The 16,237-nt window shown below is 42.2% G+C and overlaps 1 protein-coding gene across 2 annotated transcripts in view; it reads left to right on the top strand.

The window, feature by feature from the left end:
- The window catches only part of LOC126412741 (neuroendocrine convertase 1-like), a 492,712-nt gene that overhangs the window by 315,277 nt on the left and 161,198 nt on the right, over nucleotides 1–16,237 (top strand). For both annotated transcript variants that reach the window (XM_050082477.1, XM_050082478.1), the window contains exon 5: nucleotides 7,949–8,095. In XM_050082477.1, the coding sequence (XP_049938434.1) occupies nucleotides 7,949–8,095 (147 nt within the window). The remainder of the gene's footprint in view (nucleotides 1–7,948; nucleotides 8,096–16,237) is intronic.

The raw sequence follows: 16,237 nt of genomic DNA, 5'->3' as shown, positions 1-16,237 counted from the left end.
ACAGGGTTATTTGGTAACCGTGATAGCGTTACGGAGATGTTTAATAAACTCAAGTGTCAGACTCTGCAAGAGAGGCGCTCTGCATCGCGGTGTAGCTTGCTCGCTAGGTTTCGAGAGGGTGCGTTTCTGGATGAGGTATCGAATATATTGCTTCCCCCTACTTATACCTTCCGAGGAGATCACGAATGTAAAATTAGAGAGATTAGAGCGCGCACGAAGGCTTTCAGACAGTCGTTCTTCCCGCGAACCATACGCGACTGGAACAGGAAAGGGAGGTAATGACAGTGGCACGTAAAGTGCGCTCCGCCACACACCGTTGGGTGGCTTGCGGAGTATAAATGTAGATGTAGATGTAGAAATGAAAGGCTAATACGTTTCCATTTTTCGTGGAGCATGGTGCATAACCGTTGTCTTACTTTTGTGCAAACTGACGTTGCACACAAGTTTGTCATTGGTATTATAAGAGATTTAGATCGTGTCACTGACAGCCAATCCCAGAAAAATCATCTTAATTTCGTGCCACGATGTGACAGTCGTTGTTTTGTGGACAGAAGCACTTTCATGCTGATATCGTAGAGCTCCAGTTCGAAATTACTCCTTCATGGAATGGAAGCATGGTATGTTTATATCCTCTTATAAACATGTGCATATTTCTGTCTAAAATTAACTATTTGAACAAACACAAATGAAGCAATTCAAATCCGTCACAAAACTCCATCGAATGTCATTTTCATCGCGGAACACTCTGGTAAATACTGTTCGCCAGGAATTCCGGTGCAGAAGAAATATTGGTTACTGTCAAGACTGTGATGAGTATTCTTATTTCTAAAATGCACTGTGTTGCAAGAAATCAGGCTCTCAACTACATGCAGTCATTCCGAGTATGACGCCAGATTTTTGCACGCAGTGGTTTGAAAATTAAGCGCATCAATCATATCAAAGCGTCAATACCGTTTGAGAAGAAAGGTGTTTTAAATTATTCAGTGATCTATCATTCTGGTTCCCTCTGAAGTCTTAATATAATGTTGGTAAAAATGATCTACTACTTCTCTAAATAGTATTCGTACAAAATTACAGATAAGAGGGACAAAAAGAACTGTAAAGCAGCAAATTAAATAACAAAATTCGTAGCTAATTAATTTTCAGAAATGGAATTGTAATATTATTTCTTCATCAGTTTCCTGTAAACGAAAAAACTATTTAATTAGCTAACAGGAATCAGTATCAATATAAATTAAAACTTTTGAACTGCCAAGGCACACTCTCAAACATCCGAGGGTTGTAAATGAACAGGAAGCGGCCACAGTGAGTTTCCATCGGATCAGCGGAGAGGTCAGATTGAGAAACTGTGATGAAATCCCGTTAACCGACGTACGTGCAAATAGCATTAGCGTTCTACGAATTTTTGTTTCACTGTATAGGCTCGCAGCTACTTTTCCTGCAACTGTATGTACGAATCGCGGAAGACTAAATCCCGATGATACACACATTTGTTCCAAGTATTAATTACACCGTTTTTTCCATGCCTCACAGCAGAAAATGGGCATTCCTCATTACAAGGGTTGATTAAGACAACCCTGTATTATTTATTTTCAATGAAAGACTTACAAGAAGTAGAATTTTAATACGAGATCTCCTCTACCTATTAAACATGATTATCCACAAGCGTCGATAATAAGGTAGGTAATTAGGAAAATACTCTGTTAGAGAATTGAAAGTCCAGGTTGTATTTATTTTCCTTTAAAAACGAAACATTGATGTCATAAAAAGACAAATTAGGACAACAGAATTAATCATAAATTACCCAGTTTGGTAGTTGTAGGAGACATTTATAGTTCGACATAATTTGCGCTGACATTTTTAAGTACATGGTAATTTGTTACTGTGAACTGGAAAACGAGACCATGAACCCCTTTAAGCAGTATCATGATTGTCTACCGTTTCCTCTCCAATTTCGCAGGTAAAAAGCATTTGTACGTTAATATCAGATTAATTAATACATAAAAATTTGCATATTTAGAGGGACAACAAACAAAAATTCGCCTAGTGGTTTCACTCTCAGGAAAACAGTGAGAGAAAATGCCCTGCTTTCACGACAAAAGTTCTCAAACACACAAGACTGACACCGGTTGACGAGCAACATATTGTTAGCATTCATGCACGAAACTATTTTTTCGGTGGACATATTTGACATTACAGCTTTTTAAAGACAAGAATGTTAGTCCCATAAAAAATTATAATTTAAGATCAGTTCACCAGAGCACACAAAGAAGCACTTGTAATACCGATTACTTCAGCTTCATTATTCCACAGGTAACGGTCTTGTTCCTTCATAGTCAACGACAGTCACCATCTGATCTTGAACGCTATGACACAGTACATCATAATAGAAAAAAGTATAATTTTCTGCAGCGTAGCAGAAACAAATAATTTATCTCAAGACAAGAGAGAAGAGCATCGCAAGGGTAGAAAAGAATGGGAGCAGAAATGCTATGATCCGCACCTCCAGCATATCAGTTCATTATTTACAGATTACTAACGTTGCGCATTTTTAACCGCTGGTTTTCAGAACACCTACAATCATTCTATCAGTACAACAACTGCTATTAGGCTATAGCATTGCTCTCAAAGACTGCGCAATTACAGGTAATAGGATACATTTTATGTAACATTATTGATAAACTTCATATTAAATAACACTTTCAAATGGTGTTGTAGTTGTATAACAATAAACGTGCGTCTCATGACATTCAAAACATCGGGCGGTTATCGTCATAAGCAAAGGGATGTCATTTCACATCCGAAAGTAGGGGAGTCATGACCACGCATAATCAACTGCGTTATTGCTCCGTAGTGGTGGTGTCAGAAAACACAAAATTCCACGAAAAAGTACAGGGCGTAATTCCATTCGTCTGAAAGCGTACTAAAAAGGTATGGTTGATTCTTTGCAGCCATGGCTATTGTATTTTTGAATGTCCTATGAGAGGCATTTGTGTGATGTCAAGAGCGCTCTACAATCCGACAGTTGTGTGACGCCCGTTTATGTTTTTGCACACGTAGAAACCACTTGAAAATCGGTCTACACGTGGAGTCCGCCAACAAATTCATATAAATAAGCATTATTCTCAGTAATTGTACAGTCTTTGAGGAGCAAAGTTGTCATCCAAAAAAAAGTAGTCGAAGACTATATTTCCAAATCTGAAAAAATAAATGGAATCTTAGTTTGTTGATACAATACCTAATCTACTTGCAAGTCATAAATACACAGTCGATATCGCTCATCGGGAAAACTACTGGCCACTAGTTATAGCATGGAAGTAAGTTTCCCCAGAACATTACTTTTTCTTTAATTGGATTCGCTTTAATCAATCATACGAGCGGCGTATCTTCTAATATGCATGCCACAAACCTTATATTTACTTTATTACCTTGTCTAAATTGAACACGCATTATTTAATACGTCTATTGAACACTGATATCACATTACCGCATATAGTATTCTAATGGTTTATACTACATTCTGTTTCACATATTGGACGCACATACACACACTGACACGCGCGCGCGCGCGCGCGCACACACACACACACACACACACACACACACACACAAATTCATTTGAAGCTAATGTTGTCGGCATCACACCAGTTATTAACACAGGATTACGGCTAATGGACCTGACCCATAAAGCCTTCCAAAACAATACTTACACGCAGTGGCGTTCATATCTGTGGATTCCGTGGGCGGTAATAGTTAGCTGCTCATGAGGATAAAACTACCGAGTATTAAACAAAGTTTCACACATCAAGAACTATTTTGACGCATAACATACGTAAACCAGTTGTTCAGAATCTGGCACAATCCATATAGTGTAGTTCAGCTGTCATCCTGAATTTGTTTCTTTTCGAACCTTGATCTCTTAAGAAGATAAAGAGCGACAGATAGAGAGAGAGAAAAAAAGGGAAGAAATATCGACAAGTTTCTTCGCGGGGCGTATAGTGTCTCATAAATGTGCGCTGCCATCTGCACGCAACGTGAGTAATGGGTAATAACAATGCCTCACAACCGTTTCGAACATTCGGTTGACTACGGTGGACATAAAGGGTTCATTAACTAAATTTGATTTAGTAAACATATCTGAAACGTAATGATAAAGCTTTCTGGGCAGTAGACGTACCTGAGCCGATGCAATAATCCAGCTAACGACGACCAGCATCTCGGAGGGACTCTGCGCTGTAACGAACTAAGGGATCGTTACCTAGCAACTGCACACTGCTTGTTGTAACAAAAGAATATCGTTATTCTCGCTAGCCGCCGGATGGACAATTGCACCACGTCCTTCGGAAGATATGACTGAGCAATTCGCCAACTTCTGTCGTGAGTATACCATTTCACAACAATGTTCATAAGATTTAAAAAATGTGACTATTATTACGGTATCGTTAACTCTCGCTTTAAAATTCTATGCAAGAAAATTCCTAAGGAACTTCGTCTTTCTTTCCAGACCAGTAGATCGAACCGGAACCAACTAATTTCTTGGAATACGTTGCCATACCGATGAGAAACTTGGGTGTGCTGCAAAGAGGAATTCATCATAGGAGAAAGAGCTTCTTAACATACTGCTTGCACTAAAATGAAAATATTTCGGATTTTCTCACTACCAAAAGGTTTCTATACTTAAACTGGGAAATTATTATATCGTCGTGTATTGATAACACCGTTAACCGTACGTAGAGCGGAGTAGGGTGTCCGCAAGGTACTGGCTGTACTCATGTGGAGACTGCAAGTGATTTAAATACACTACTGGCCATTAAAATTGCTACACCACGAAGATGACATGCTACAGACGTGAAATTTAACCGACAGGAAGAAGATGCTGTGATATGCAAATGATTAGCTTTTCAGAACATTAACACAAGGTTGTCGCCGGTGGCGACACCTACAACGTGCTGACATCAGGTAAGTATCCAACCGATTTCTCATACACAAACAGCAGTTGACCGGCGTTGCCTGGTGAAACGTTGTTGTGATGCCTCGTGTAAGGAGGAGAAATGCGTACCATCACGTATCCGACTTGGATTGTAGCCTACCGCGATTGCGGTTTATCGTATCGCGACACTGTTGCTCGCGTTGGTCGAGATCCAATGACTGTTAGCAGAATATGAAATCGGTGGGTTCAGGAGAGTAATACGGAACGCCGTGCTGGATCTCAACGGCCTCGTATCACTAGCAGTCGAGATGACAGGCATCTTATCCGCATGGCTGTAACGGATCGTGCAGCCACGTCTCGATCCCTGAGTCAACACCTGGGGACGTTTGCAAGACAGCAACCATCCGCACGAACAATTCCACGAAGTTTGCAGCAGCATGGACTATCAGCTCGGAGACCATGGCTACGGTTACCCTTGGCGCTGCATCACAGACAGGAGCGTCTGCGATGGTATACTCAACGACAAACCTGGGTGCACGAATGGCAAAACGTCATTTTTACGGACGAATCCAGGTTCTGTTTACAGCATCATGATGGTCGCATCCGTGTTTGGCGACATCGCGGTGAACGCACACTGGGAGCGTGTATTCGTCATCGCCATACTGGCATATCACCCGGCGTGATTGTATGGGGTGCCATTGGTTACACGTCTCGGTCACCACTTGATGGCATTGACGGCACTTTGAACAGTGGACGTTACATTTCAGATGTGTTACGACCCGTGGCTCTATCCTTCATTCGAACCCTGCGAAACCCTACATTTCAGGAGGATAATGCACGACCGCATGTTGCAGGTCCTGTACGGGCCTTTCTGGATACAGCAAATGTTCGACTGCTGCCCTGGCCAGCACATTCTCCAGATCTCTCACCTACTGAAAACGTCTGGTCAATGGTGTCCTAGCAACTGGCTCGTCACAATACGCCAGTCACTACTCTTGATGAACTGTGGTACCGTGTTGAAGCTGCATGGGCAGCTGTACATGTACACGCCATCCAAGCTCTGTTTGACTCAATCCCCAGGCGTATGGAGGCCGTTATTACGGCCAGAGGTGGTTGTTCTGGGAACTGATTTCTCAGGATCTATGCACCTACATTGCGTGAAAATGTCATCACATGTCAGTTGTAGTATAATATATTTGTCCAATGAATACCCTTTTATCATCTGCATTTTTTCCTGGTGTAGCGGTTTTAATGGCCTGTAGTGTAATTATAAGTTGAAAGTAATAAATGCTACAAAGCATTTAAACCCATGTATTTATTTTGAAACACACAGTAATTTACGAAGGCTGTTACGTGTGTTTTAATAGTTTTGTGAGATCTTTTGAACATTGACAACCCAATGATTTGCTTCGTTGCGTGGATGCAGCTATAAAGTGTGTTTAATGCTACTAAGCTGTAAGTAGCGATAACCTGTCACAATAACAGCATGTTGCTTACATGTCTACTCCACCATATAGATGAGAGATCAGTTACATTCGGAGAGTGTCTTTCATTGTTGGAAAAAGCCAAAAGTCACTAGGAGCCAGGTCAGGTGAGTAGGGAGCATGAGGAATCACTTCAAAGTTATCACGAAGAAACTGTTGCGTAACGTTAGCTCGATGTGTGGGTGCGTTGTCTTGGTGAAACAGCACACGTGCAGCCCTTCCCGGACGGTTTTGTTGCAGTGCAGGAAGAAATTTGTTCTTCAAAACATTTTCGTAGGATGCACCTGTTATCGTAGTGCCCTTTGGAACGCAGACACCATAAGCGCTGATAGATAGGAACTGCCCAGCATTGCGGAGAGTGATGGTAATTTTTTGGAAATTTGTGCTAAGGTCTTATGGGACCAAACTGCTGAGGTCATCGGTCCCTAAGATTACACACTACTTAATCTAACTTTAACTAACTTACACTAAGAACGACACATACACCCATGACCGAGAGAGTGATGGTAAAAAGCGCATGGAATCAGCGTAAGCAATCACTTGCGAGTACCGAAGTGCTACCAGACTTGCAGCTAGCAAAATGTTTGTGCATAGGGAGGTAAAAAAAGAATGTGGTATAATGACAAAGCCGCTCCACGTAAGTTACAAATTTGTGTAGTAATTCAAAATGGTTCAAATGGCTCTGAGCACTATGGGACTTAACATATGAGGTCATCAGTCCCCCAGAACTCAGAACTATTTGTACCTAACTAACCTAAGGACATAAAACACATCCATGCCCGAGGCAGGATTCGAACCTGCGACGGTAGTAGTCGCGAGGTTCCGGACTGAAGCGCCTAGAACCGCACGGCCACCGCGCGCCGGCTGTGTAGTAATCCAAAAGACAATGGATGACTGTAAACAAGTGATATGAGTACCCAGTGACATCTCGATGGAGAAGTTTTAGTTTGGAAAATTCCTTGAGAACGTTATCTGTCATCACTTGAGGCGCCAAGAGTTACGTGCGGAGGTGAAAGTATTACGGTAAGGGGGTGTCTTCCATCGTTATGGTGTGGTTTCCTTATTGCGCTGCAGAAAACGCTAAATGCGAAAGGACACGCTGACTGTTTACAGCATTGTGTACTGCATACAGCAACATAACAGTGCATAGTCGGTAACTGTTTGTTTCAGCATGACAATGCCCCGTCATAAAGCAGTATCTTTGAGGAAATGATTTGTGGAGATCAGTATTTATAAATGGGACTAGCCTGCCCACAGTCCTGATCTAAACCTTTACGATCAGTTACAACGTGGACATAGCGTCCTGCATCAGTACCTTCCCTGATTTCGTATCTTGAGAAAGACTGAGCTGCCGTATCTCCACAGACGTTTGGACAATCCGTTGAAAGCTTTCCCAGCTGAGTTAGATCCGACACAAACGAGAAGGATGGATACACCCCAAACAGTTGTCCAGTAACAGGTGTCTAGGCACTTCTGAAGAGGCAGTGTATTTCATCGCTTCACATCAGCAGTGACGATGGCGATTTTTCCGCAGAGGGACACCCGCACGCGGCCAGACCTGCCCAAGCTGGACCTGCACGTGTTGCCTGTGTACGCGGCGGGCGTCACCGGCAGGGGTGTCCGCGTTGTCGTGCTGGACGACGGCGTGGAGAGGACGCACGACGACCTGCGCGACAACTACGTGAGTACCCCAACCCCCCACCTGCTGCCTGCACGCCTGCTGCTGGTGTTACGCTGCAACGTACACACCGCGTTATGTGAGTAAAGTAGCTCAGTATTCTAACTGTCTTACGGTGGATGTACGAGTATAACAAACAAGCCATCGATCACAAATATTCAAACTTAATTCTGTTTAATCTTTCATTTTGATCCCTTCGGCTCCCGCATTACGTCTAATACTTTTATTACATTAGTTACCTCTATGTTGAGCGAGATGACATAGCAAAATTATTGTCTTCCTTTTACAAGAATGTTGCGTATTCAGAATGTGATTTTCACTCTGCAGCGGAGTGTGCGCTGATATGAAACTTCCTGGCAGATTAAAACTGTATGCCGGACCGAGACTTGAACTCCGGACCTTTGCCTTTCGCGGGCAAGTGCTCTAGGCTCTCCAAGGGTCGCAGGAGACGAGGTACTGGCAGAAGTAAAGCTGTGAGGAGGAGGCGTGCGTCGTGCTTGGGTGTCTCACATGTGTTAATCACTAGAAACCTGGAAAGCAAGAAAACGAAATAAAATCAAACTGCATTCAGGAAGTTACCAGAGACGCTGGTTTTGTGCTGATAAGAAATTTCGAGAACTGCACTTCGCAATGATACATCACTTGGTACAAGTCACTCATTTTGAAGTATTTTCTAAAATTATAGGGGAACTTTATTGTTAATAACGGTAAGCAAAATATATATAATAGTTCTGTGAAGGAAATTTCGGAACATTGTAGAGCGGATGCTTGGAGAAGAGCAAGGTAGCTTTACGAACTAATAACATATAGATGCCATATTTATAGACGGATAGTCAATAGAGAAAAGAATACATGTTAACTTTCCCTTGTATTTGATAGTCCCATCTTGAAAAAGTTTGCCGGCCGCGGTGGTCTCGCGGTTCTAGCCGCGCAGTCCGGAACCGCGAGACTGCTACGGTCGCAGGTTCGAATCCTGCCTCGGGCATGGATGTGTGTGATGTCCTTAGGTTAGTTAGGTTTAAGTAGTTCTAAGTTCTAGGGGACTGATGAGCACAACTGTTAAGTCCCATAGTGCTCAGAGCCATTTGAACCATTTTTTTTGAAAAAGTTTATGACTGAATCAAAAGACATTTACGGTGGCCAGTATTAGAAAATTACCACGTTCCAGGCGATTTAGTTAATGAAGTAAAGTGCTAATTCCAACCCTCACTCATCAAAACAGAATTGGTCCAGTAACTATATTAACTACGAATTCTGTGAAGGACGTCTTCTACCGCCAGTGTTATTTGTTACCTATAACGGCTAAAAAATCCAGGAAATGAAAGAAACTAATCCATGAGATACAAAAATTGAAGAAGCTCGTTGTTGCGATTATTATTATTTGCAGACGGCTGAAAGTGAAGATAATTTATAAAGGTCTATATTCAACATAGAAAATTTTTTTTGGATAAAGTCTTTCAAGACAAACTAACGATCGATTACAGAATAAGTAACATACTTTGTGTTTCGGGAGCTGTAGTTCCTTATTTACAAACCAAACAGACAGAAAATAATTTGGCGAAGCACTATTAATTAAATGGAATATTAAAAATTAGCCCGTTAAACAAATGACAAAATAAATACAAACAGGTTTCAAAAAAATCTTCAAATGTGTGTAAAACCTTATGGGACTTAGCTGCTAAGGTCATCAATCCCTAAACTTACACAATACTTAACCTAAAGTATCCTAAGGACAAACACACACACACCAATGCCCGAGGGAGGACTCGAACCTCCGCCGGGACCAGCCGTACAGTCTATAACTGCAGCGCCTTAGACCAGGTAACATAATGTAATATCAAAACTGACTCTTCTACAGTGACTTTATGATGGACCCTTTATGAATGTGATACAACTAGAACAAACCGTGCACAGCTCAGGTTTTTACGTTCCCTAAGTGGCATAATACTGAGAACGCCAGAGAGGAAAGAAAGCATAAGACAATAGTGGCATCCAGAAGAATGGTACGTGGTGTACAAACGCACCAACCTAAATAGCATGAACATGTTACTAGGATGGGGATAGGTTGCCAAGTGAACTTCTTAATTAATCAATCTCAAGGAACGAGAAATTATAAAACCTTGTCATCGATAGATTGAAATGTATGTGTAGGTCCAGTCGTAGCACAGGAGATATTCAGTGCTGCTAATGGATGGTGATGGTCGCCAGTTACCTTATTTAACTTATTAAGTTACAGCTCTGACCACAATCTATTGGTTATGAACTGTAGATTAAAATTGAAGAAATTGCAAAAAGGTGGGAATTTAAGGAGATGGGACCTGGATAAACTGACTAAACCAGAGGTTGTACAGAGTTTCACGGACAGCATAAGGGAACAATTGACAGGAATGAGGGAAAGAAATACAGTAGAAGACGAATGGGCAGCTCTGAGGGATGAAGTAGTGAAGGCAGCAGAGGATCAAGTAGGTAAAACGACGAGGACTAGTAGAGATCCTTGGGTAACAGAAGAAATATTGAAATTAATTGATGAAAGGAGAAAATATAAAAATGCAGTAAATGAAAAAGGCAAAAAGGAATACAAACGTCTCAAAAATGAGATCGACAGGAAGTGCAAAATGGCTAAGCAGGCATGGCCAGAGGACAAATGTAAGGATGTAGAGGCTTATCTCACTAGGGGTAAGATAGATACAGCCTACAGGAAGATTAAAGAGACCTTTGGAGAAAAGAGAACCACTTGTACGAATATCAAGAGCTCAGATGGAAACCCAGTTCTAAGCAAAGAGGGGAAAGCAGAATTGTGGAAGGAGTATATAGAGGGTCTATACAAGGGCGATATACTTGAGGACAATATTATGGAAATGGAAGAGGATGTAGATGAAGATGAAATGGGAGATACGATACTGCGTGTAGAGTTTGACAGAGCACTAAAAGACCTGAGTCGAAACAAGGCCCCGGGAGTAGACAACATTCCATTAGAACTACTGACGGCCTTGGGACAGCCAGTCCTGACAAAACTCTACGATCTGGTGAGCAAGATGTATGAGACAGGCGAAATACCCTCAGACTTCAAGAAGAATATAATAATTCCAATCCCAAAGAAAGCAGGTGTTGACAGATGTGAAAATTACCGAACTATCAGTTTAATAAGCCACAGCTGCAAAATACTAACGCGAATTATTTAAAGACGAATGGAAAAACTGGTAGAAGCCGACCTCGGAGAAGATCAGTTTGGATTCCGTAGAAATGTTGGAACACGTGAGGCAATACTGACCTTACGACTTGTCTTAGAAGAAAGATTAAGGAAAGGCAAACGTACGTTTCTAGCATTTGTAGACTTAGATAAAGCTTTTGACAATGTTGACTGGAATACTCTCTTTCAAATTCTAAAGGTGGCAGGGGTAAAATACAGGGAACGAAAGGCTATTTACAATTTGCACAGAAACCAGATGGCAGTTATAAGAGTCGCGGGACATGAAAGGGAAGCAGCGGTTGGAAAGGTAGTGAGACAGGGTTGTAGCCTCTCCCCGATGTTATTCAATCTGTATATTGAGCAAGCAGTAAAGGAAACAAAAGAAAAATTCGGAGTAGGAATTAAAATCCATGGAGAAGAAATAAAAACTTTGAGGTTCGCCGATGACATTGCAATTCTGTCAGAGACATCAAAGGACTTGGAAGAGCAGTTGAACGGAATGGACAGTGTCTTGAAATGAGGATATAAGATGAACATCAACAAAAGCAAAACGCGGATAATGGAATGTGGTCGAATTAAGTCGGGTGATGCTCAGGGAATTAGATTAGGAAATGAGACACTTAAAGTAGTAAAGGAGTTTTGCTATTTGGGGAGCAAAATAACTGATGATGGTCGAAGTAGAGAGGATATAAAATGTAGACTGGCAATGGCAAGGAATGCGTTTCTGAAGAAGAGAAATTTGTTAACATCGAGTATAGATTTAAGTGTCAGGAAGTCGTTTCTGAAAGTATTTGTATGGAGTGTAGCCATGTATGGAAGTGAAACATGGACAATAAGTAGTTTGGACAAGAAGAGAATAGAAGCTTTCGAAATGTGGTGTTACAGAAGAATGTTGAAGATTAGGTGGGTAGATCACGTAACTAATGAGGAGGTATTGAATAGGATTGGGGAGAAGAGGAGTTTGTGGCACAACTTGACTAGAAGAAGGGATCGGTTGGTAGGACATGTCCTGAGGCATCAAGGGATCACAAATTCAGCATTGGAGGGCAGCGTGGAGGGTAAAAATCGTAGAAGGAGACCAAGAGATGAATACACTAAGCAGATTCAGAAGGATGTAGGTTGCAGTAGGTACTGGGAGATGAAGGAGCTTGCACAGGATAGATTAGCATGGAGAGCTGCATCAAATCAGTCTCAGGACTGAACACCACAGCAACACCACCACCAACAACAACAACAACAAGTTATGGCTCATTTACTTCATTATTAATTCCACAAAGTTTCTCACAGAACGCTATCCCCTTGCCTCAACTTTTAAAAATGATGACGAACGAACGTAATCACCATGCATCGTTACCATTGAACTACAGAATCTTCTGCAGATGCTAACTTGGAAAAATTTCTAAGCACTGACAATGAGAGGAATTTGTCAGTCGGGCTCCACAACGTATTCAAACCGACCTTCATAGAATAAAAAAAAGTTTAAGACTCAGCACAGACAGACGATGTCTTCTTTTGCGTTTAACTGACACCGATTGACTCTTTGTGCCACCATTTATTCTGCATTTGACCTCTCCACCGGCATCGTAAATGTCATTTATGAATCCAGGATATTAACTACTTTTTATACAACAGTCTCACAAAAGGTCTCCTTACACAGCTGAATGCATGCCTCGGTTCTGTGTAATAATGTTTTCAATGTACAGTATACTGTTGAATTTAATTATTAAAAAAACCAAATGGACTTGAAGCAATATTTAATAAATGATGAACTAGGGTTGTGAGTTGTGTTACGAAATCAGGGAATGAGTTTCATGATATTGGAGGGTGCCACAGAGGGCCAACGCTGTAGGGGAACACAATGATTACAATATATACAACGTATAAATATGTTGTGTGTAGGTTCTGATGAGGTGAAGCGATTGGTATCACAATGAAATTGTGACTGGTCGCCTCAAAACAGACGACTTCTGCCGTTCCTCCATCCCATCAAAGAAAGCGAAGCAAACAAGATGTAATGACGAATTAGAAACAGAAGTCACTGTCACTAATTGCGTTATCTACCGGTCATTACATTCACCAAACAGGTGCACGATGATCACGATACACTTCTTGTAGTGTGATACCAATGAAACCAATGCAGTGTGTATGCAATAGATGGTGTAATAAATGGCGATCTAGCTTACACACTGGTAGCCAAAATTAAAGTAACAAACGGAAATTTGGCAAGGTTGCGTTTATTTTGCCACAAAACAGTATAAACGATAGTAGTAGAAATAAAGAAAAGAGAACGTAAACAACTCAACATGCAAAGCGGTAGACAAAATCGTTCTTCGATTCTTCCAACTTAAAGGATTTGCACTCACATTCCGACAACTGGTTAATGTGCTCGGTATGGGGTGTGACCACACGTGGCAGCAATACACGCTGACCAGGCTGACAGCTTTGGCTCATGCTGTGAATAATGTCGTCAGTATCACGTTGAGACAATAACGCCCATTCTTGCTGCAGGGCTGCTCGCAAGTCTTGGAGAGTGGTTGGTGGATGCTGACATGATGAAACCTGTCTCCCTAGTGCATGCCAGGCATGCACCATGGTATATCTTCCGTTTCCAAAAAAAACATCAACAACCCGCTGTCCATGAGTCGAACATTATCGTCCATCAGTACGAAGTCGGGGCCCACAGCGTCTCCCAACAATCTCACATGAGATCCCCAGATCTTGTCACGATACCTGACACCAGTGAAACCTTTCCGATTCACATGTACAATTTCATGAAGAGCTGTTCGAGTTGTCAATGTATTCCTTGCCCAAACTATTAGGGATCCTTCTCGATATCGGTCTTTTTCCACAATGTTTGGGTCCCGAAATCGTGTTGCACGTTACTTCCACATGCGAATCCGTTGAGAATAACTCTCAACACTAAATTGGGACTCATCTGTGAAAAGAACATTAGCCCCCTGTTCGACCACCCAGGTGGCATGTTGGCGGCTCCACTCTAAAGGTTCCCTTCTTTAAAAACGCGCCAGAAACAGACAGCAGGTCTCCAACAACAAAGGCCACTCTGCTTGCCTTCCGCACACCGTTTGTCTCGATACAACCCGCCCAGAGGATGCCAGTTGCAGTGCAGTACCAAAGCGGTACCGTCGTGCCCTTACAGTCAAATAATGCTCCACTCTTTCTGTCACACGTGGTCGGCCTGTCCTGGTCTCCGGGATACAGTTTCGGTCTCTCTAAATTGTAACCTCATCCGAGAATCAACAGAATGATCCACATTAAGCCATTGGCCCATATCAGTTTGCGACTGTCCTGCTTCCATTCTTCCTATGGCCCACCACCACATAGGGTCTGGTAGGCGTCTTTTGTGTACCATACTGCACCGTCTTTGGCTGTGTACACAGCGATTGTGGATGTGGGATTTCCCGACAAATATTACCCCGGTTTATGGGTGCCCTGACGTCATCGCTGGCTTGGTTGTCCTTTGACCGGAATGCCTTCATCCGTCTGGAACACGATCGTACTGACATCTGTTTAATTTTGGACACCAGTGTATATTTTACGTTATACATCTGCACGTTCTGGGGCCCCAGTGTTTCCACAACGGCAGTTTCCTAGCCGTCTGAGTTTGATTCTTTCGCACTGTGTCGGATCCGGACGAGTCCAGAAATGCGGAACAGACCACTAGATGTCACGGGAGTCGAACTCGACAGTATAAAAGAAGGCGGGGAGTGCTGCCAGAAGAGAAGCAGTAATAGCAGAATGGTTCGATCAGGTGAGCTCAGTGACTTCGAGCGTGACTGGTTACTGGATGTCACTTGAGTAACTAATCCATCAGGGACATTTCAACACTTCTAAAGCTGCCCAAGGCAACTGTTTGTGATCTCATTGTGAAGTGTAAACGCAAAGGGATAACTACAGCTGCACCAAGACCAGGTAGAACTCATACACTGACGGACAGGTACCGTCGAGCGTAGTGAAGGGTGGTTGTGAAAAATCGCATGAAATCAGATGAAAGAATCACTCATGAGTTTCAATGTGACAGTCCAGCTACCACAATGACTGTGCATAGGTAGTTAAAAAGAATGTGGTACAGTGGTCAAGGTAACTCCTCAAACGTCACACGTTCCCGTAGTCAATGCTAAGCATTGCTAGAGGTGGTGTAAAGAGTGACATCAACGGAAAGTGGATGACTGAAAATGAGTGATTTTGAGTGATGAATCACACTACAGCCAGTGGGAACCAGACTAAAGGGTTTGGCGAATGTTTGGAGAACATTGTCGACCGTCATTTGTAGTGTCAACACTGATTTCAGAGGAGGTTGTGTTAAGGGTGTGGTCCTTTTATGCGCTTAATGGAAACGTTAATTGCTGAAGGATATACCACATTTTTCAGTATTGTGTACTGCGGAGAAAATCATAAATCGGTATGCTACGACACCAAGCGTACCTAATGTGTTCAAAAACGCCGTGCGTAAAAACGGTATTTTCCGGTGTTCATACCACGAGGTCGATTCGTTATAGAGAAGTAGCGTAATGTGTTTTGGATAGTTCTTGGGCTAGACACCATTTGTATACCCAACAAAAGGATCGTCTTAGTGCCACTATCTTATAGTGTGCACATTACACTATTACTATACTATTACTATACTATACTATTACTATTACTATAGTATGCACATTACACTATCCTGCTTATGCAAATGGGGCAAATCTGTTGATTCTTTTTACATTTGATGTGGCCTGCAATGGTCCTGACGGGACTTATGGAGGCAGCATTGGTTCATGGGCGGTGCCTCGGAAAACTGCAGAAAGGGTTTCCTCACTATATTTTCGGCGTCGTCAGAGGACCAAAACCCATCTGAGGGTTTCAAGATGGCTGAATGTTATCGAATATGTTCCCAAGATCCCAATGTCGAGCAAACTCGAAAATTTTCTTCATAATTTTATCCCTTTCCAAGG

The sequence above is a fragment of the Schistocerca serialis genome, chromosome 7 (genome assembly GCF_023864345.2).
Source record: "Schistocerca serialis cubense isolate TAMUIC-IGC-003099 chromosome 7, iqSchSeri2.2, whole genome shotgun sequence".
In the NCBI taxonomy this organism is placed as follows: Eukaryota; Metazoa; Arthropoda; class Insecta; order Orthoptera; family Acrididae; genus Schistocerca; species Schistocerca serialis.
The sequence above is the reverse complement of the archived record's forward strand: the minus strand, read 5'-3'. Positions and strand labels throughout refer to the sequence as shown.